We start from the raw sequence: 22,319 nt of genomic DNA on the forward strand, positions 1-22,319 counted from the left end.
TGACCACCATGGGGACCCCAATGACACCCCGATAACCTGCTAATGCATTTTAAGAACAAATGCTGGATGTTTGTAAAGCCGGCGGGTCACAAGTTAAACGAAAACATGGGGGGGGGGAACGTTAAAGAAAGATCGTCTTCGAACACACGGCCGCAGGATTATGCCACCGGTCCGTTATTATGGAACAGAGCTGCGTTACATACAGTACGCGATCTGGAGAGGCCTTAGAGAACCCTGCAACCTCATTCCGAGTCGAAAGAAAACGCAGCGTTTCGGCTGTGGTGTCTTCTTCAGGTGTGAAGGCTCCACAGCCAAAACTTTGCGTTTTCTTCTCTTTTCAGCAGGGAAGAAACCTATTACTTGGTCCTCTGGAGCCTATGCATGCCGACGCAGCTCCCCGCCTGGACTCATTCCGAGTCTACGCTTCAGAGAGCGTGGGCTTCAGGCAGGAGCTACTTCCTTCATGTACAGTAGTCGTGTGTGCACTCACGGCTCTTCCCCCACACGGTCTCCACCACTAAATAAAAGCTCCCCTTTTCGTGGAAATGTAGCATTTCTCCTGCCTTTGCTTAGAGCTCTTTCAATGGGATACGATGCCCAGACTCCTGCGCGCTGTACAGAATGCCACAAGCCAGAAGTGGCAGAAAGTCACTGTGCTTCCAGTCCTCTAGGAGCACAAGGCTCTCGCCATCATTCCTGTAACAGACTGGCACGGCCTTGGCTTGGCTCTTAAAATAACCCTCTTCCTTTTGGATAGATAAAACTCCTAAACAAACCCATTTCGGTACAATAGCAAAGGCCAAGGCCTTGAAAACAAAGAAAACAAAAATGAGGAACTGACTAACGGCGCACTGAGACAAAATTAGTTCATGCATCAGCGTCCACCAAAATCTATCATGGTGCACCCTAGCCTTTTAAATCTGCTTTAATTTTTTTCTGCCTTTCCAATAGTCTGAATTTATGTTACCCTTAATGTCAAACACAGTCCTGTATTGTCCAAGTAATACACATTGCTGCCACATTGTTCAAGCTGAACTATACACCTGTCTTTTAGTAACAGTTGAACCTGTGATAGAGCGACTTCTCAATACATCAGACGTAAGTACTGAACAGAAAAATAACTTTGTTATTATTTTCAAAACAATAACATTTTGCCATCTGTGCAAACATATATAAATGGGTAGGAAAAATGGTGTTCATTAGTGTTTCAGTTCCACATACTTAAAAATGCAGCTGCAGTTAACCCAGAGTACAGTATGTGATGCAGAAAGTAATTGGTCTGGACTCATGCTCTTCATGCACTAATAACTAACTGCCCTGTCAGACTGAGGTCATCTCTGCCTTTTCAGTGTGGCAGAAACAAGTGAATAAGTGAACCCAAAACAGTTTGTTATTATAGAGAAAGCCACGTAAACACGGCCCTCTTTGGAAGTTACTGCGATCTGCATTTCCTCCTCTTCATCCCAGAAGAAGCGGCAGGCGGGCGGGCGGGCGCCTTGTTTCCCAGATGCGATCTGTCACTTCCACGTGGCAGGCCCTGGCCTCATGCTGCTTGCCCTGCCGCCTTTGGATCCCAGAGACTGTCCAGACCGGCTCCTGAGGTCGCGGTCTGCGTTCTCGCTCTGTGCCAGCTCCTCGTCATACCTGACACGCAGATTGCAGTCATTAGAGCACGAGAAAGGGTAGCAGAGTTTCAGGCTTCGATAGCTGAACATCTCGGATTATCAAAGATAAATTCCCAAAATGCCTACATAAAGGTAATTTAGCAATGTCAACATTTAAACTTTTTTTTTATCATTCTAAAAAAAACAGGTAAAGTGCCACTCTTACTTAGCAACACTGAAATATTTGCTCTTCCAACAGACTGAAAAGCAATTACGAGCATTGCATTTCCTGAGGCACTCCTCGCTTAATTCTTTTGAAGTTTAAATGTTTAAACTTTTAAAGTTTCACTCTTGGGATTAGAGCATGAGGCATTAATGAGTGTCCACTGATCTGGACAAGGCCTCTCTTCCCAGACCTGTAGAAGTCTTGACCTTTTCTGTGGTGAGAAAACTATGGTGAACCGGCTTAGAGGTCATAAAGGCATTCAGGTCTGGTTTAAAACACACTTTCAACCCTGCAATGGCAAATTCCAGACCTCATGCAACATGCCTGCTTTCCATCTGGGCGCATGTTAGGAGCCAGTAGCAAACAGAAAGAAGCCATTAAGCAGTGTGTTGAGAGGCTCAAAGTGTTGATTTCATCGAGTCGCAGCCGGAGACCAGAAGCACATGGCTACAAAGGGCTTTCACCCACCACTGCCTCGTGTCTCAGTCTGCCTCCTACACATGATGATATCCAAAACATTCTGACCAACACTTACAACAGTTCGTAGTTTCCAAGAGCTTCCTTCTGCGGACTGCGATTCCACCTGCAGTCTGGGATTTCTCCATTCGGGGTGACGATGTTGAGCGTGTCGTTCATCAGGTTGTACTTCAGGATCCGGTCGTTGGCTGTGCTTGATGTCAGCGAGGGGGAAGCGTTGACCTGCGTTGAGAAAAAGGGCTCTGTCAGACAGAAGAACAGAAGAACCCTGAAGTCCCAGAATGCATCTGCTGCAACTGTTCTTCTCTGGACAGACTCCAGAGCAGCAATATCTTCTTTATAACGTGGTAACCAAGATAGTACATGATATTTTAAATGAGGCCTTACTAGCGCATTTATTTTATTAAAAAATCCCCAAAAGGCTTTATACTGTACAGTACGTGGTACAAGAGAAGGACTCTCTTCATCCTCCACCAATATGCAGCACCCACCTGCACCAACAGCCCCACACCACAACACAACAGATGAGGTGAAGAAGTGAGAAACTGCTTCACCAATTGAATTAATCTGGGACATAAGTGAGGCCCTATTGTGAAAGTGCAGAGTGGAATTTAGTAAGGAATACACGGTTAACACCCATACTCCTACTGACAGTGCCATGGGATCTTTTTTAAAATTACCAAGTAGGACATAAGTTTAAAATGATACTGAAGGTTGACACCAATAGCAGCATGAATGGCAAATACAGAAGGGACAGCGCCACCAACTGGTCCACCAGCACTAGCAATAGCAGCAGCTTAGGTTTTCCTAAATACTGACCTGGCGCAGCTTTGCTAAACTTCTGAGATCTGAATGAAACGGGCTACAGGGTGACAGGATTTAAATTAAGGGATGTGATGTTAAAATTGACTGAACTCAGCCCAGGGGAAGGAGACCAGGCTTACTGACATTTACCCAGGCATGTTCTTGAAGCCAACACTCAAGATTATTTAAAGAAGCAGCTGAATGAAATCCTTGGATCAATTAATGTCTCGCTACTTAAATGGGCTAGATGGGCTGACTGTCACCTTTCCTGTGTTTTCATTCCTGTGCCCAAATATCTTCAACTAACAGGCTGAATCTTTTTAGTGCAGAACACAGAAGAGTAACGGGGGACCTGATTCCAGTATCCAGAATCCTCAAAGGCACTGACAACCCAGCGGACCTCTTCTGCATCAGACGGGTGACATTTAGAGGGAAGTGCACTTTAAACTAAGCGGAAGGGCCTCCTCTTGTTCCTCCACACAAGAGCTTTCCTGCCGACCATCCAGCCTGAGCTCTGCAGTCACTTCCAGTGCCAGCTCTCCCCAGGCACCATGGCAGCCAGCACTATTTTTCCCCATAAGACTAGTGATTAATGTCTCCGTTTAATCAGATGCCTCCAGCTCTGCATTCATCAGCTCTTTGTCAAACAAGATATTGTTCAGACCTCCTGTCTTTGAGCAAACACACCCCAGCCGCGAAGAGAGTCCTAATAATGAAGCTGGATCCCAAACACAATACCGGAGGGAAGCAGCCTCTTTGTCCAGGGTAGCTTTTAGTTGTAATTTGAAAAGGACCTAAAATACATTGACACGTCCTTGCAAATATATTCAACCCTGGCAGAGTTTTCACCTTTTATTGCTTTAAGGTTTGCACTCATGGTACAGTTTGGAAGTAGCAATTAATATTTTGTACAGTATATACACAACTTACTCCACACAATATGGCAGCAGTATGTTATAGTTCTGCTTCTCATCAGCAGCGACTGGACAGAGTGTCAAGACAGATGGGAACACAGAGAGAGCAAAACACTGACAAAACTTAAAGGAAAACCTGCTTCAGACCTGAAAATGGGATGAGAAAAGGCCAAAGCTACATCAGCGTTAAAAATAATGAAGTAATAATAATGAGGCCACAGTCCTGACTTTAGTCCTAATATGACCTTAATGAGAATCTGTGGGAGGACTTGAAAATTAAAGTCCGTAAGCAATCTCCAAATATCTAGAAAGTTACCACACCCTTAGACGTATACAGCCTGAGCATTCAAGACTTTAATGAAATATCAATTTTATATTATGGTTAGAATTTCATACAATATTCTAAATTACATCTTTCTAGTGCATTGCACAATTTTAACCAAATGTTATTTAATTTAAATTCTACAATTTAACAATATATCCTTACATTTTGTTTCCATTTTGTTTTGCTTCCCCACATTGTTTAAAAATGTAAATAATGCATCAGCATCAACACCTCAGTCTTTTTTGTACACAGCGTCTTCAAGCGCAGTGATTCCCATTGCGTGTCTATAGTTCATGTTTTTGCTACCTGCATGTAGTACTGTGCCCTTGTTTACATTAAACACCTCCTGCTAGGTGTTTGCCCACCTGTGTTTGTTTCCTTCAAAGTCTGCTGCCGTGTTTGTTTCATTCAAAGATGGGTTTTAGACTCTACCTCTACAGTCTGGAAGTACACTTCAGAGAACGCCACATTATAAACACAGTTCCCTAATAGTTTTCTCACCCCTGTGTGCCTCACTAGGTTATAATTGAAAAGAGAAGGTTTATACCAGCATTTTCCTGTATCAGCCAAGTTTATTTGTAAGCAGTATGAGTAGTTCAGTTCAGTTTATTGTCAGATGCACAAGTGCAATGAAATGCGTATTTGCATGTGTGGGCCAATACGAAGAATACAAAGCCATTAAGGAAACACCAAACACCACAAACATAAACACAGAACAGCAGCAGCAACGACAAGGTAAATAACATACATCTTGGAAAAAAACACCAGTGTGAGCCAGTGATAGGGGCAGAGTGCAGTAATCTGGCAGTTTGTGGGAAGAAACCGTCTCTGAATTCGGAAGTTCGTGCCGTTGCGCTCCTATAGCGCTCACCAGAGGGAAGGGGGAAGAAAAGTGAGAAACCAGGATGACTGGTGTCCTTAGCGATACGTCCAGTCTTCCCGAGGCAGCGAGTTGTAAAAAATATCTGAAATAGAGGGGAGCTGTACCCCAGCGATGGACTGGGCTGACCTGATCACTCCCTGTAACACCTTCCGGTCAGACAACGCATCCAATGAAACGTACTTGTATAGAGCTACACATTCTATTGTAAAAATCAGAATTAAGGTGCTTTATCAAGGTTACAACAACCTCCCAGTGCCCCAGCCATTCCTCCACAGCACCATAATAATTTGAGGAAAGTACCTTGTTCAAGGGGGCCACAGCAACACCCCATGTGACCCAGAGCCCTAACCACTGCCTTCAATTAGCCTGCCATCTTGCTGCACAGCGAACAGGAGACCCTGCTACACACACACTCCCTCAGTTTGATGAGGTCAGGTTTGACAGCAGCAACTGTACAGGTTTTAATGCAAAAACCAACCCTACATACTGTCGGCCCTAACCCTAAACCACTCCTACTCACTGTCAACCAGATACAACGGCTACAACTGAAACTGTACAAACGTTACACGATCACTGCAAAATACAGAAAAATTCTTATATTCCTTGCGTTTTGAAGTGGAAGAAAAGCTTTACTTTAACCATAAGTCAAGAATGGAGCCCTTACCTCAATCAGCCAAGGCTTGAGTTTATCATCAATGATGATGTCATAACCGTAACACTCAAAGCAGTGCTTGTCATTGTTCATTACAGGCTGCAGAGGACAAGAGGTAATAAGAACAGGTTATAATCTAGAGGCACATAATAATATCTTAATTATTGAAGATACAGAGCCTTCAAAATGAATATTCTACTGTGAATGTCCAGGATAACAACATAAGACAAGAACACTGCATGTAAGGATTTTTTAGTTATTATTTGGAAGAAGTTTTTTTTTTTAACTTTGACTTGTACTTTATTCACATTCGCAAAATATCAAACGCAGAACACAACTTTTAATTGAGCCAATTCCTTAAAAACTGCCTGTGAGATATTCAACAATAGCATAACATGTCATCCCCAAAGGCAATATAATTTGCATGAATAATTTAGACACCCCATACAATTCCTCCCTATTGTATTTTAAATGCCTTTGTACATTCAGATGGATGGTGTACACTACCAAGAAAAGCATTTTGACTCCCCCAAATATCGAAATGTCATAGTATTTCCCATAATAGCCTTCTTGAATTATGTAAATATCAAATAGAGTATACTGTAACCAATACCATGTCTCTTTAAATGAACCGATGTATGAATTAAACAAAAAATGAGTAATTAAGGTACAGGGGGAGTGAAAAAGTTTCATTTAAGTAATTAGAATGTTTAAATAATGAGGTAGATCTTGGAGGTTGAATATGGAGGCCCCACCTTGTATAAAAATAAAAAATGAATTTCATCTTCACCATACAGGTGTGTGGTATCAAGTCTCATGCTGTGATCTGAGGAAAGGTCTGAAGACCTCAGAAAAAGAGCTAATGACATTCAAAATTCAGTTTTACAATGGCCTGCTCAAAGTCCAGACTTAACCCCATCGAGAGGTTGTAAGCAGGACCCGAAGCAAGCAAGGCAGCCCTCAAATGGCACAGACTAGAAGGAGCTCTTTCAGGAGCAACAGGCCAAAATTCCTTAAAACCCGAACGGTGACAGGAGACATTTAGTCATTGCTGCTCAAGGGAGTAACACATGGATACTGACTGTTGCATCACTCGGGGATAAATGTTAAGAGATTACTATGCTGTGCGTCATTTATTTCGTCATGTTAACTATATCAATTACTAGGACTTATGTTAATACCTCATAACATTTTGGTTTTCAAACATGCGAAATATGTGAAAATCCTAAGGGGTTCACAGCACAGTATGTCTGGTTAAGGTAGGGTAGAGTCAGTTACTCCCGGGCAGGTAAAGAAGTTTGATAAGCACTAACCTTGAATGAAAGAGACTAACAGGAAAATGTGTGCTTACCGCTATAGCCTTGAGCGACTGCATCATTATCCAGTGGATATCATCAAACAGCTTGTCGGTCACCTCCTTACCACGGGTGCTCTCCAGGTAAAGTCGCAAGTTACTGACTGTCCACTTCCCACCGTGAATGTGATTGTAATCGTCCTAAGAGGGAGATCTGACATTCAAAAGCAGAACTCCTTGGCCTCAATGGGGGAACATTACAGTACGTTTGGTAAACACTAAAACTCGGCTTTCAAAGGGAAGAATGTGACGCCGACCATCAAGCATGCTCAGGGCCTGGACAGCTTAATCACTGACGCAGCTGTGAGTCCAGCGTTGGATCAGGAGGAGCATCTCGGCCTCAGGCCCGCTCAGGTGAGCGGCAGCCATGAGCCGACACAGCAGAGCTGAGGTGGTCTGCTGCCCTACAGTGACCACTGGTGTCATGAGGTGTGAAAGACAAAGCAGTGCTCAATTCCGAGCTCCCCCGTGTCTGCAGCACCCTCCCCCTCCTCTGCGAAGAAGCTCATCGTCACTCCTGACACACCCCTCTCTCTCGTCCTCAACATGTTTCTCCTTCGGCACCTCCCCCAAGCTTCTTATTGAACAACACCTGCAGAGTTCGCCCTTCCTTACCAAATCCACTGTCCTGCCTGGGATACTGGAACTGCCTCCTGCCTGGCACCCCTGCTGACCCATCCAGAGCTGCTTATCTTGTCTTTTCTCACTTTGTTTCTTTTACTCCAGTCCCTCCACTGGTTCCTTACTGCCGTGTGCATCAGATCGAAAACACTACTCCTCACCTCCCTGTCTCAGACAATCTGTTCTTACCTGCCTTCAATCTCGTATCTCTCCCTACAGTCCCTCCCACCTTCTCCACTCCTGCTCATTCTCCACTCTTGCTCACTTGTGGGTGAAATACCCACAGAAATCGGAACCTCTCGCTATGGGCAGTATGGACAGTACTGCACCCATTCAAGACATCAAACATCTAAAAGGTTGCAAATTAGAGGCCATTCAGCCTGACAAGTTCTTTTGGTTCCATATCTTTATAGTCCTATAGTCAGTGTCGAGTCGCATAGTGTCAGTGAAATGTTTAATCTTCATGTTTAGATGTTTCAAGAGCCCTACTTGTCTGTGCAGACACCTGAGACCTCTCAGGACCAAACTGCATGCTTTGTTAACTCTTACAGCACATTATTCTTGACTAATCATATTCACGTTTTAATCTGAAAGTGTTATTCACTTGATGCACTAATTCACTGTAAACATACAAACTGGGTGGCTACATTACTGGACACACGCAACCCGTACATGCTGCTATTTTTATGGTATTTAATACATAATTATTATATATTATATAATATTATACGTATTTGCTTTTGTGTGGCACTTGCTTTACACTGTTGTAGCTGTACTGGCTAGTACCCATAACTAGTGCAAAGCTTTATAAATGCTACTCCTGCTCAACCTGGAGGAGCACAGTCCAGTTTGCCCTCACATACATAACAATATCCTCAGCTACACACACGAGGCAGATTTCTTTATCTGCTCATTTCCTCTTCTCTCCCTGTTGCAACTTACCCCATGTTTCTGTATTGCTACATTCGTGAGGTGCACAAACATATTGTCCAGCTCACTGGTGCTTGGAGTATACTTCACAGTACAGAATCGGCAAAATCCCAGTTTATACCTAAAACGGAAAACAAATTAAATGTATAACTTCTTTCATGGATAAATCTGTTGGTTTTAAAATATCACACTGTCCAATAAATACAGTACCACGTGTAACGCATACGGCCACCATTGCAGGTTGTGCGAGCCTGCTTACCAGCGCGGTGACGTCACCACCCTTCCCTGTGAACAGCAGGGACTGCAGCCGTCGGCCTGACGGGAGATTTCCCTTTAGCTCAACTGGCTGGGTCCCTGTTGAGTGACGCCGGAGACCCGGGTTCGAGTCCCCGACAGTGGGGGGCCGACCTGAGGCGGCAGCGGTGAGGGCGCATACCCACGTGAACCCCGAAGCGCTACAACCACGCAGAACTCTTCATGGTCCCACACACATATCGGTAAGGTGGTAAAACAAAATTGATGAGTTTTCAGGGATGTTGTTCAGTTGAGCTAATAAACTGAACAATCGCTGTCTCTGTGTGACTGTTTCTGTGTTCACTTTCGTTAAGACAATGACTGTGCAGGATGTGGGCAAACAAGCTGTACTTGCAGTCATTCGAAACCAGGAGTCAGGAGTCTCCACATCCAGAACTTGAGGCTTCCAGTTCTCTTAAAATCAAGCACAGATTCAGACTTGACAAGAAGCACTGTAGTGGTCAAATTAAGCCTTAACTTACCCTCACAGACATGAAGCTTTATAGAATTTAAAATTGTATTTTATTTAATTGACCTAAAAACCCCTCCTGTTAGCAGGACTCAACTTCCAGGATTGGAGACTCTTGGTCTAAAGACAGATCTCTCCTGTGGTTTAACACCAGTGTTTATGTCTCGTCTGGAGGACAGACGAAGGTCTCCCCGAGATGCCAGCAGACACTGGGATCCCATGTTTTCATTAGCGGAACAGGATACAGACAGATTTAAGGTCATCTCCAGCAATCAAGGCAAGGACATTCACCAGATCAAGTCTTCAGATGCCCCCAAAATACTCACACCGCAAAAATCAATAGGAATTCAGGTAAATAAAATTCTCTAGTCAAATTATTTGAGAGTTCTAACTGAACGATTTCATTGAGATATCTGTTATTACTGATAACCCGGTGACAGCATAAAACCAGAGTAGATTAAATTATGAGATTTTTCATAAATTACTGGTTTTTACCAAAGAAAATCTGGTTTCATGTGGGATTTGATGGAGGAGCAGGGGAGGCTCTGCTGAAAGGCGAGGTGAAGAAGCTATGAACAGCCAGGCTTCATCCAACCAACAGCTGGAAACGGGTCAGGATGAGAGACCTGGGCGAGGGTCCATACTGTCCCCTAACTGTGTGGTCAATAAAGAGGCTCTGGAGTGAGCTTGCTGACAGCAAACTGATCAGTGCATTTAGTGTTGATAATTTTCTATCAGCTGCACAGTAGGCAATATGCACTATCACTAGTTTGTGCTCATCCTGCAACACTATACCGTCTCCAGCCCTGGCCCTGGAGAGCCCCAGTCCAACAGGTTTAAATCATCAGCTCCTAAGGGCCTAGAACGATTTAACTGTGATCAGTTCAGCACGGTGGTGTGTCCAGTCAAGGAAATCAGAGATCATTTGCAATAAACATCCAAAGATCCCTCGCCCCTTTGGGACCAGTGCCCCCTTCACTGGGACGTTGCTGGTTTAACCGACCCATTGCTTGGACACGTGTTTAGTCTTCCTAACTTGTACAGAAGAGCACCATTGCAGTTCTGCAGTTCTGAGTGTTTAGGCACAGACAGTCAAGTCTGCCGCTCCAGGTGGCAGGGGCGAGCATCGCTCCCTCGCAATACTCACATGTAGCACTTCAGGGGGCGGTAGGTGGTCACCAGCACATACAGGCGCAGGTCGAATTTCTTCCCACCGATGAGCAGGGGGTTGTCGATGTAGAGAGAGATGACATACGCCTCCTTGCCACTAGATGGCGCCACAAACCTAAAAGCGGAAAAGGCAGCCGCCTAAGAAGAGAGATCTTCCCCGGCTCACATCCCAGAGATGAGGAGGCCACACCTTCCAGGCACAGCGGGACATATATGGGCACTAGCACGGGGCTTGTCAATATTTATCAACAAACACGGGCAGAGCACCTTAAACCCCCCCCCCGCAGGACTCGCACCCTACTGGGACACGTCACTGCCCTGTAGCGTAACAAAGTAACCAACGGTAAGGCCCAGGAAACGGTAGTTCAGCGGGTTAATGCCATATCATTCCGAGAACCAAGAGCACAAAATTCCCCCCACCCCTCATGTACAGGTTTCGATCACCCCAGGCAGTCTTGTCTAGAGCGCAGGTCTGCCTGGCTGGCGTCGAGCTGGACTCTGCATCTGTAATTGCAGGCGCTGCACGCATGAGCAGGACTCCTTCCCCTGTTCCGCCACGGCGGTGCTGCGCTGGAGGACAGAGCTCTACTGCCAATCCCCGGCCCCACGCCCATCTCCTCACATCTGACACCATCGGGTTTTTCCCCCTCTCGTGACATTAAAGCATCGTTTATACAGTAAAACCACACGTGGACGGTAGGAATGTAGGCATTGCCCCCAGTGTGTTCCGCTCCACACACTCCCCCAGAGTTATGGACTGTCCCACTGCCCCCCTGACCTGGAGCTGCAGCTTCTCCTCCCCACTGTACCCCATATTGAGGGGGTCCCCCTTAATGCTTGCCTGCTTTGCACAGTGTAGAGCATTATGGAAGACTGTACTCCTCCTTCCTCTCCACCTGCCCTCTCTCTCCTTATCTCTCCCTGGCAAATAGCACCTTCCTCTGTAACTGAAAGGGCAATAAACCCTCTGCCTCTGTGAAGCTGCAGACTTGCCTCCTGCCTCTCCACAGAACCACGTTTGGACAGTACGACACCCTCCCCGACAGCAACATCATCCGATAGACACTATTAAAAAACTGACACACAGTTTCTCCTTTCTACTTTTCTGTGTGGAATTAGCCTTTGCTTGCTCCCTTGCAACCAACACACACCAGCACTGAAGCTCTCAGATTAACAAAAGTCTCTTCTCAGTTCAGCAATGCCTGACAGGAAAGGTGAAGAAGCACTGAAGGAACAGCCCCACGTCTCCACAGTTCTCAGCTAAACCCCAAGTGGAAAATTTTAAAAAAGCTTTCATTTTCAATTAATCAAAGCCAGGAATCTTAGCTCTTATGAATGTTAACAGTAATGAAGCTGCCAGTCTGAACTGAGGTTGGTGTGTAGCTAGCTACCTGACAGCAGACATTACCCCCAGCTCCTCTGAAGGTTTCCTAGCTGCGCAGTATTTAGGCTTCCAAAATAGCCCGAGCAATGTCATTCACACCCGAAATTAACTTGCTTGCGAAAGATAAAAAAATGAAAAGGGGATGTTATACACAGGAAAAGGCCTTTAAAAATATCAGTTAAAATATTTTGCTTAACCTCAACCCTTTCCTTCCTGGAATTTGTCAAAAAAAAATAACAGTCCCAAACAAAAACCAGTCCAGCACCACTAACAGGCTGGGTGCCCAGCTGATCAACACATTCTGTTATGTTTCAGTACAGCCTTCTAGTCTACAAACTAGTGTAGATCTTGGATGTACACATAATCAAGCCTAGCTTGACAATATAGCTGCTCAGAGCTTTATGAATCTTGCTGGTTACGCAATAAAATCTGTGGTTCTCAAACCTGTGTCTGTTGGTTGTTGTTCCAGTGCTAACTGATGCCAGTGATTGCTTAGCTGTTTGGTTTAGGCTTTTTTATTGGACTCAAACCTTAGTTTGATAAATGCCTCAAAACAGAGGATCCCAGCCTTGCTTCTGGGTCACCCCTGCGTCTTTCAGTTTTGCTCCAGACAAGTTCTGAATCACAGGCTACTTTATTTCAATTTTCTATTTAAGGAACCCCCAGTTCACGAGCCAGTTTCAGGACTGCCCTCATACAGGTGTGCTAGGGGAAATACAACCGACTAGACTTGAGCTGAATGAAAAACACATGAAAAAACAGGAACACAGAGCCGGAGATGATGGATACATTGTTATCCCCATCTGTGTCTGTTCATCAACTGATCACATATTAACAGCTGTTGAGTCAGAAATAAGGCAGCAAATTCATAATTAGCAAGCTCAGAAGAGTTTCAAGTAGGGAGCTACGTCAGCATGCACAGGCTACAAAGGAACAAGTAAAGGTTTATTCCCTGCTGAAAAGAGAAGAAAGGAATAAACCTTTACTTGTTCCTTTGTAGCTCAGGAGAGACTGCAAGTTCTGTGCGCTGAAGATGTTGGAAATGTTGGAAAAGATGTTGTTGCACTTTTACTAGGGTATTTGAAATTAAGGACTGAGTACAGAAAAAACTCTAAACCGGTGATCACATCAAGTACAGGCACCGATCAACACTGGTGATGAAAGGCCCAGTCAGAGAGAAAACCAGCAGATGCGGGGCTAAACCAGGATTCGGATTGAGGACCACTGCACTGCATAATCAGGAAGATGGCTGCAGCGAAACTGTGGAACGGAATGGATTGGAAACTTAACTTAATTAAGCTCATTAGCCCAGCAGTAGACAAAACACCTTTAGTTTTTAGTTTTGATTTACATGAGGCACTGCAAAAGCCTGTTTGAGTCAAACTGGCACCAGTTCGTACTCATTTTCAGATGCAGAAGCCGTGCCAGCAGGGGTGCCTGAGGCATGGAGGCTTACCTAGGGAAGCACTCTCTCCCCATCTGTGTGTCTGTGTGTCGCAGGGAGAGCAAATTCCTAAGGCAAGAAATTGTATATGGCTAATAAAGTGATCTTTTCTTATCTTTCTGTGTTCTTAACTTTTGTAGAGTGAAATAAGAATAAATAGATGCAAAACAACTAAGTAAAACAAAGTGGTAAATTGTGTTGAGGCCACTGGCTTTTTTGCCGTGGTTGATAAGGCTATGACCACATGTGGACTGAGAGATGGTTTAGGGTGGAATTTAAAGATCTACTGTAAGACTATTTTAATTAACCTGCTTAAAAAAAAAAATCAAGAATTAACAGCATCCTAATATACATACTTTAAACCACATACACTTTGCAATATGTAAATCACCAAGTTTTAGAAAAGGTGAAATTCCCCTTGCTTTTACAAAAAGCTCTGTTAGCTTATTTATCTCTCTTCTAAAACTTCAGTTCTTTCACTCCTTTCACTACTTTAGGTTAAAGTTCCGAAACTCCAGTTCTCCAACAAGAACAAGTTCTGGCCACTTGCAGAGCGAAGGACAGCCATTTTTCCTGGTGTCTGCACGAGCTCAGTGCAGGGTCCTGGGCGCGGCTCACCAGCACACACTGTAATCTAGACGCCGCCGATTTCCACAGACGGGGCCCTTGTCTTCTGCTGTGCAGTAGCTGAACAAAGGTTGGCCAGGTGCGAAAGAGACAAACACAATGCAAATAGGCTGGAGGCTACCCAGCGATTACAGCTCGAGCGCACGTGCAGGTTTCCAGTTTCCACCTGCGGTTCAGACACTATCAGCTGATGTCATCCCACATCAGCAGACACCAGTGGCCTTATGTAACCCTCCACACAAACACTCTACCTTCTACCACCACTGAGAAGCTACAAGGGTGCATCCAAACCTATTGCAGCTGCCGGTATTCTCCGATATGGCGTTTTCTCTCCTTCACCAAGGCTGTTCTATACCACACCCTCTTTACTGGACTTCTGTCTGCACCAAGAGGCTGCCGACGGTCCAAAACCACAGACCTCCGAGTGGAAACAAGTGGACCAAACACCCTCTGTAGTGTGCTGGTTCTGCTGACTTCCAGCTGTAGTGATCTGGACCTGCCTCCAATGCCCAAGGGATTAAATGCAGCTGTAACACCAGCAGTCTAGCTCTTGCAGTTACGGTAGAGAGAGGCCTCTAGCCTATACAGACACTGAAGGCACAGCTATTGCCTCTGTCCTTCCTTTATTCTTACTTCAATTCAATACTTTATTGCCATAAACATTAGTTGCATCAAATTCGGTTCGGTGAGTTCATACAATTAAAGACATACAATACAATTATACAACATACTTCTTGAACAAGTGGCAACAATTTTTACATAACCACCTCGTTCTCTAACTACTGATTTCAGAGTTAAACTATTGAGATTTCAGAGCTGTAATCTTGTTTTGCATTGCATTGTTTCTTGTAAAACGTTGGCCTATAAACATTTTCTTTGTCTCTGGTTAATCATTTTCCCAGACTGTAACTCTGAAATCTAACTATACTTTGTCTGTCACCGGTAAATGTTCTGTTGTACTTTTTACAACTGCTTCTAGCAAAGCACTTTGAAGTGGCTTTTGCTACCAAAAAGCTATTCTAAAAATAAAAATCGATTGATTGACATCAATAATCAGAAACACTTTGAACTCGAACAGGTAAAAATGTATTGTCAAAAATGTCATGAAATGTATTGTTTTTGAATTTACCAGGACTCAGTTCCTAGCACGGGACATACAGTGCCTACAGAAAGTTAATACCACATTCCAAACTCACATATTTTGTGGCCTAATAGCTTGAAATCAAGACACGTTAAATCAGAATTTATTTTATTTAAGCGTTGTAACAGAACCTCTAAGTGAAAAACAAGTGTTCCAACATTCGGGAAAGTAATTACAAATAAAAACCTAGAAAATGGGTTAGATAAGTGTCCACACCCCTCAGGAACAGCAATTGTAAATTAGCTCTGGTGGAACCAATTGCCTTTCAAATCACACAACGAGCTAATAAGTCTCCACCTGTGTTCAACTGTAGTGAGTCTGATGATTTCAGAATAAAACCAGCTGTTCCTGTAGGTCTCCTCTGCTGGGTAGTGCTTCTCATAATCGAGAGTCAACTATGGGCAACAAAGAGTTTGGTAAGAAGAAAGCCAATGCTCAAAAAAGCCCACAATGAGTCTCGCTGGAGGTATGAAAAACAACAGTGTGGAGATTGTGAAGCTAAATTTTGCGGCCTGATGAAGCCAGAATAGATGTTTTTGGGCTAAATGCAAAATGTTACATTTGACAAAAACCCAATACAGCCCATCCCCCACAGAACACCAACCCTACTGCAAAGCAAGGTGGAGGCAGTATTCGGTTATGGAGGTGTTTCTCTGCAGCAGTGACCGGGGCACTGGTCAGGACTGTAGGGAAACTGGGCGGAGCAAGGAAGCTGAAAGTGGGAAGGAAGGTCATGCTGAAAGCTGAACTCGACCCCAAGCACACAGCCAAAGCAGCAGAATTGCTAAAGAACACAAAGGTAAATGTCTTCATGTGGCCCAGTCAGACCTAACCTCAAGCCGACTGTAAACCTGTGGAATGGCTTGAAGGCTGCAGGCCATCAACAGTCCACTCTCAATCTGACTAAGCTTGAACAGTTCTGTGAGGAGGAGTGAGCAAACACTTCCAAATCTTGGTGAGCTACATTGGTACAGACCTATTCGAACAGAATTGTGGCTACAATTTAAGAAAACGGTACTTCCATAAGGTACTAACTCAGGGATGTGTTCATTTACCAAGACCATTTTTTTAGGTTTACATTTGTAACTAATTTTCAGAATGTCTGAGCATTTGTTTTTCAAGAAGATGATCACTTTACTAGCCATATACAATTTCTTACATTAGGAATTTGTCTTTTCGCATACTCCAACTTGCTCTCCATGAGACACACAGGCACAGATAGGTAGAGAGAAGCTTGGGGTCAGAGCACAGGGTCAGCCATATTTTTATACAGCGCCCCCGGAGCAGTTGGGGTGAAGGGCCTTGCTCAGGGCCCAACGGAGTAGGATTCCTCAGCCACAGGTGCAGATCCTTAGCCACAGTGCCCCCGCTCCACCCTTTTCATTGGAGGGTTTGTGTTACAATGTGTAAATACAAGAAATAAAGAAATTCTACTTAATGTGTCTTGATTTCAGACTGCCAGGCCACAAAATGTGTAAGAGTGTGTAGACTTTCTACAGGCACTGTTCATGTAAGCCTCAGAACTTGTAGACAATCTGGAGGCGAGCTGCAATGCTCAATGCTGTGTTACTGCCCAGGCACAACGAGATCGAAAATATCAACTTTAAAAGAAAGGTCACAATCAACATTGAAAAAAAAACAACACTGGATCTGCAAGCCAGGCCAGACACTTACGTGCAGGTCCTGCTGTCCCGTGACCATTTCTTGATCTGGGAAAGCTTGTTGATGAGGAATATGCCCTTTCCCTGGGCTTTCCCACAAGGTTTCATTATCCATGTGCTGGAAGGGTTTTTCCTGAACTCCTCCACAAACAGGTTGTAGTCAGCAGGGAGCATGAAAGTCACCGGTACAAAATCTAGCAAAGGACACAGTGGAGACCAGCAATTGAAAGTCTTGTATTTTTGCTAACTTCACATTGCTACAACCTCACAGTGCTGCATTCTTCAGCAAATATATTATTCTTTTTCCAATGCAACCAGATACAGCATCAAATAAGCAAACAAGCACGTTACAAAAATGTCACGGCCCAGACAAAGTATGGAATGCCATCCCAGTCCCTTCTAGGAACCCGTGCACACAGCTCTCATGAAAGCTTTACAAGAACAGGATGAGGAAGCTATGAGAAAGACTTCTGGTATTTACAGTATGTGCACACATCATTGTCATCTTCAAGCCCAGACAATATTTTGAAGCAATAAAAAGTTGATAAATGAAATTTAGAGTATAGAATTTTAAAAAAGACATGCTATGTTAAACTTTGATAAAATAAAACTGCCTTTTGAATTTTGTGCATCTTGAAGATATTGACCATCTTGATTTAAAAAAAAAGATATCACGGCTTTGGAACCAGTCGAGTGAAGAGCACCCAGACACCTTTGGACTAACAAACTACAAGAACTGAATCTTTTTCATTTTGAACTGAGAAGACTACAGGGGAACCCGATTCATGTATTTCTAATCTTTAAAGGCACTGACAATGGATTTCTTCAGAATCAGCACCCGAACATGAACCCGCAAGACACAAAAAGGGTCACTGGAAAGAAGTTCATTGAAAACTAAGGACAGAAGGTACTTTTTCAATAAAGGCCTGCTGAGTTTTGAAAAAAAAAAAAAGCTACCCAGCTATGTTATCAAAGCCTATGCCCTGGCTTCTTTCAAAAACTGGCTGGATAAGATCCTCAGATTAATTAGCTACTAGCAACCAAACAAGCTAGATAGTAGCTACTAGCAACTAAACACGCTGGATGACCTATATGACCTCCTCTCCAGGTCTTTTGTAATCTTTCTTGTGATTAAGTGTGACTCAGTGTGCCGATCTGGCCCAGGCCTATGCAGCAAAGCCCTTCACCATTTCTGTTAGCTTTCCCCTTGACTGCTGCGCGCACATGGCCTCAGAGAGAACTGGCGTGTGTTTTCCCAGTCTGGGTGTGCTTACCTAAGTAAACATATTTGCCATTTTCGTCCTTTTCAGCGAGAGGGCTTCCTTCCTTTTCCAGCTCCTTCCTGTACCTCTTGATGTTTTTGACCATGAGGTCTTTCCTGGTGAGCTCGTAGTGGTTGGGGAAATGGTTGACGATCTGGTCGTCTGACAGGCGGTAGCCATTGTCCACACTGAAGACATTCCTGATGGTCTGGACGCTCATCCTGGGACAAAAGGGGAAAAGAGAGAGTGGCCCATAATTTACTTTGGGAACCCAGACTAGACTCTTGAGCACTACTACGTTCGTGTTCTAATGTAAAACACCCTGCCAGAGCAGGAGCATCCTCAGCTTCATCATCATCCCCATCATCACGTCCTAACTCGCTCCTGGTGGAGGTCGCGGTGTTAAAGGGCTGCGCAGGGCCGACCAGACTGTCTTTCCCCAGCAACAGCCTCCAGCTCCTCTTGGGGGGGGTCCCCGGCTCTCCCGGGCCAGCTGAGGGACTGGTGACAGACGGTGTGTTCTGCGTCTGCCCAGTGAGCCTCGCATCCGAAACCACCTCAGCTCCCCTCGATCTCCTTGTTTTAAAATTAGTAGAATTTAGGAATGTGCGCAAGAACCGAACGTGAAGAGCATCTGTCTTGTTCTTTGACAAGAGCAGAGAAGAACCATCGGGATGACTCAACAACAGGTCTGGTTCAGCTCTTCACTCCGCGCGGAGGTTAATGGACTCCGTTAACGGACTGTGTCAGAAAGTCACTGGTGCTGATCATCGGGCCCCACCCCAAGTCTACCAGTGTTGCGTAAGGCAGATTCCTTCCTAGAGAACCCTTCACACCCTCTGTTTAATGAATTCCAATTACTCCCCTCAGAAAGCAGACACAGATCTGCCCGTTTAAAAAGAGCAGGTTTAAGTTCTCATTTTTGCCTGTGGCGTAACCCCGCTCAAGTTCAAGTTTATGCGTTTTGTGTGTGTGTCTTTATGTCTGCAGCTGTAAAACAAATTTCCCTTTGGGGATAATAAACACACTATCTCTTATGACATGTGTAATACCTGTAACTGCCCGAGAAAGTGTTTTTAAATAGCCTTACTCACCTTTTTTGCGATACGTTATTCCTTAAAAAGTACATTATGTAATGTGGATTCAGACGCAACATGATGAGACAGTTCCAGATGACCAAATGGACCATAAACACAAGGCTGTAACATAATGGGGTCAAGTGCTTTCATAGTTCACACCAGGTACAGTCATCCCTGGTCCAGACTGAAACACTGCAATGTGTGCGTGTTATAGCCAATAGCCAAAATCCCCCTTTTTGGGTACATTCAGAATGTTATGACTTAAAAAGCATATTATTTAATGTCGTTTCTGACACCATGAGATAGACAGTACAGTACAGTTCCAGACCACCATCTGTAAACCACAGCTCCTGGTTCCTCATGCAGCTCAGACTGAAAGGCTGCATTGTGTGTGTGTCTCAGTCTCGTGCTGTCAGGTAACTGGCTGACTGAGCTCTGGATTAAGTACTTCATCCTGAAGTGTAGATTAAGTGCAAGGAAAACCAATGTCCACTGATTTCGTAGCTCAGCTTCCACTGAATTCTTGACCTGGGTTAGTAACACTCTGTCTGTGCCGTCCCGCTGTTTTTAGGCCTTCACTGAAATAAATCACCTTGTGCAAGTTTCACTGAAACATTCAATGCATTTAACTCCTTAATTAGAATAATGGCTCCAGTACATCTTCATTTAACACAGACGTTAAATCTTAAACAACAGGATTCACTCCAAACCCAGAAAGTCTTTTTAAATTTCTCTCAGGACTGTTAGTGTTCTTTCAGCACTGGGTTGGGCTGGACCTCAGCGATAAGAGTGTGGCACATAGTTTCAACTCACAGGCCTTTCCATCCATGCAACATATGCACAAACAGTCCCACATAATTAACTGTAAGCTATTTTAGAGTGGTTCAGAGCTATAGAGAGGCATGTATATTAAAAAGACAGATTCAGTAAAGAACCCCCAACGTCTGAACAATGGATGAGTGTTGGGAATGAGACTTCTTGGCAAAATCTGACAAATCCGGATTAAATTCATGACCCCTTTTTGATTTGATTTTATTCCGTGAAAGAAGATGAAGCAATCTTTTTGTGTGCATTATTAGCCATCTGTTGTGTTATTACCAATTATATTTCCATATATAACCTTCCATTTATACTCTCATAATTTAAATAGTTCGTTATATAAATAAAAATAATATTACTGTAAAGTGAAAGATGAAAGCAAAAATGACTTTGTAATTTTGTATAAATTCCATCTGTAAATCCCTTCATCATCAGATCTCTGTTTGATTAACGCGTTCGTAACTGTGTGCCCACCCCAGGATGCTTCTGAAACCAAGACATAGCAACGAAGGATATAAAAAAAACGTTTTCAGTATAAACGGAAACCACTTACAAAAAGAGTACTAGAGGCAGTTCTTTACACAAAGGGTTGTGGGAGTCTGGAACAAGCGGCCCAGCTGTATCCTGACTTCCAAACAATCTAGTTCGGCTGAAGCCCCTGCTCTTATTCGCTACCCTTCTTACAGTATGTTGTCATGCTCCAAAATCTAATTAAGGAAATGGCTTGATTTAAAGATTAATGAACATTTCCACCCTCTATAGCGCCAGACATCTGCGATACCCACCAGTAGAAGTTCCAGTCTTCGTTCTCAGACACCTGGACCCATCCCCTTTTCTCGAAGTTGTTGATGAGCACTGATTTCTCGATGTCCGTCACCCACTTCACCTTCCCAGCCATGATGCTCTCCTGGCGGGCGTCTGAAAGGCAGGGCATTGCGACACGGGCGCTTTGCATCACTACAGGAATGGCTGCCTTTCTCCTTCATCGGACGACTCGACAAGGGCAGCCTCTGCGCTTCGTCCCAACACACCGAAACAGAGCAAGATGGAAACCTTCTGTCCCCTCTGCAATCTCCCTCTCAGACAATGTCAAATAACTCTTTATCGCCTGAAGCGCTTGTGGACTGAATTGTGTTGTTGGCGATATTGGTCTGGGGTTTGTATTGTTGAGTTAGACTCAAACAAGCTTCCCTCTGAGGAAATAAGGCTTGAACTGGCAGCAGCCAGCTAGAAAATGAAGTCCGGTTCCCCTCTGCATGGGAACTGGGCTTGCACTCGGGGTCTTGGAGACTCGGGCAGAAATAAAAAAAACACACAACAGCGAAGACATGAGTCGAGAGTGCTCTTGAGGAGACGAATAACTTCGTCGATATCAATTTGGTCATTAGAACATGAATAAATATACCAGCAGACCACATGGGTGTGTGTTTTAAAGAGTGAGCCAGAGTAAATAAACGGTGAGCCTGTGTCTAATACAACACCAGAAATCATTTAGACGTTTTGTGCAGTTAAGCAGACTGGATCTGACACGAGAACTACTGATAAAAAAGCATGGTTATTACAGAATGCATTCTAGCGACACTGAGACGTCTCCCAGAGCATGCACTGACAGGTGTATACTCGATTAGTTCTGTAAATGCCGTACGTAAAAGACGTTTTGCTATTTCACTCAACGCGGACATGCTGGGCACGGAGCGACCGCTGAACCTGGGCATGTCTGCCCGGCACCTTTCCCAGTCAGGAGCATCAGAGGCTGGACATTACCCGTTCCTCGGCCGTGCAGCTCGCACTACGGAAGACAGGTCACAGGACGCGACAGGACCAGACAGTGTTTACACCCAGCAGAGCGGAGCCTAGCAAGAGCCGACACTTGGGTCCGGGAAGGAGCGTGTCATCTCCAATGCGCCGAGCGGGCCGTCATCCTGTCAGAGCGCAATATTTCATTGCCTCTCGCCGATGGGTGGGTGGGTCGGTGCTGCCACCGGCCCCGGTGCATCCACTTCCGGGGAAGGAGCCTAGCAACCGGGGACGCTCGGCACGACCACGTGCCCCACGTGTCCCGCACGAGCCTCGCGAGTCTGTCATTGGCCAGAAAGTGATATTCACTGCTTCGAGTTGTTTATTATTATTATTATTATTATTATTATTATTATTATTATTATTATTATTATTATTATTA

The 22,319-nt window shown here is 44.4% G+C and overlaps 1 protein-coding gene across 3 annotated transcripts; it reads right to left on the reverse strand.

The window, feature by feature from the left end:
* Nucleotides 1–862: 862 nt before the first annotated feature.
* Nucleotides 863–22,127, reverse strand: ttll1 (tubulin tyrosine ligase-like family, member 1). 3 transcript variants are annotated; one of them, XM_069192852.1, is made up of 11 exons: nt 21,905–22,127; nt 20,926–21,058; nt 18,255–18,463; nt 16,994–17,174; nt 13,564–13,620; nt 10,701–10,838; nt 8,803–8,911; nt 7,237–7,380; nt 5,898–5,984; nt 2,366–2,529; nt 863–1,644 (listed from the first exon to the last, which is right to left on the reverse strand). In XM_069192852.1, exons 2-11 carry the CDS (start codon nt 21,036–21,038, stop codon nt 1,518–1,520), a joined length of 1,329 nt encoding a protein of 442 aa, XP_069048953.1. In that variant the 5' UTR covers nt 21,039–21,058; nt 21,905–22,127; the 3' UTR covers nt 863–1,517. The 3 variants fall into 3 exon arrangements, with proteins under 3 accessions (XP_069048953.1, XP_006633120.1, XP_069048954.1); XM_006633057.3 differs by lacking the exon at nt 13,564–13,620; XM_069192853.1 differs by lacking the exon at nt 863–1,644 and having other exon boundaries at nt 2,362–2,529.
* Between the last annotated feature and the right edge of the window lie 192 nt (nt 22,128–22,319).

This window comes from Lepisosteus oculatus, chromosome 7, assembly GCF_040954835.1.
Source record: "Lepisosteus oculatus isolate fLepOcu1 chromosome 7, fLepOcu1.hap2, whole genome shotgun sequence".
NCBI lineage: Eukaryota > Metazoa > Chordata > Actinopteri > Semionotiformes > Lepisosteidae > Lepisosteus > Lepisosteus oculatus.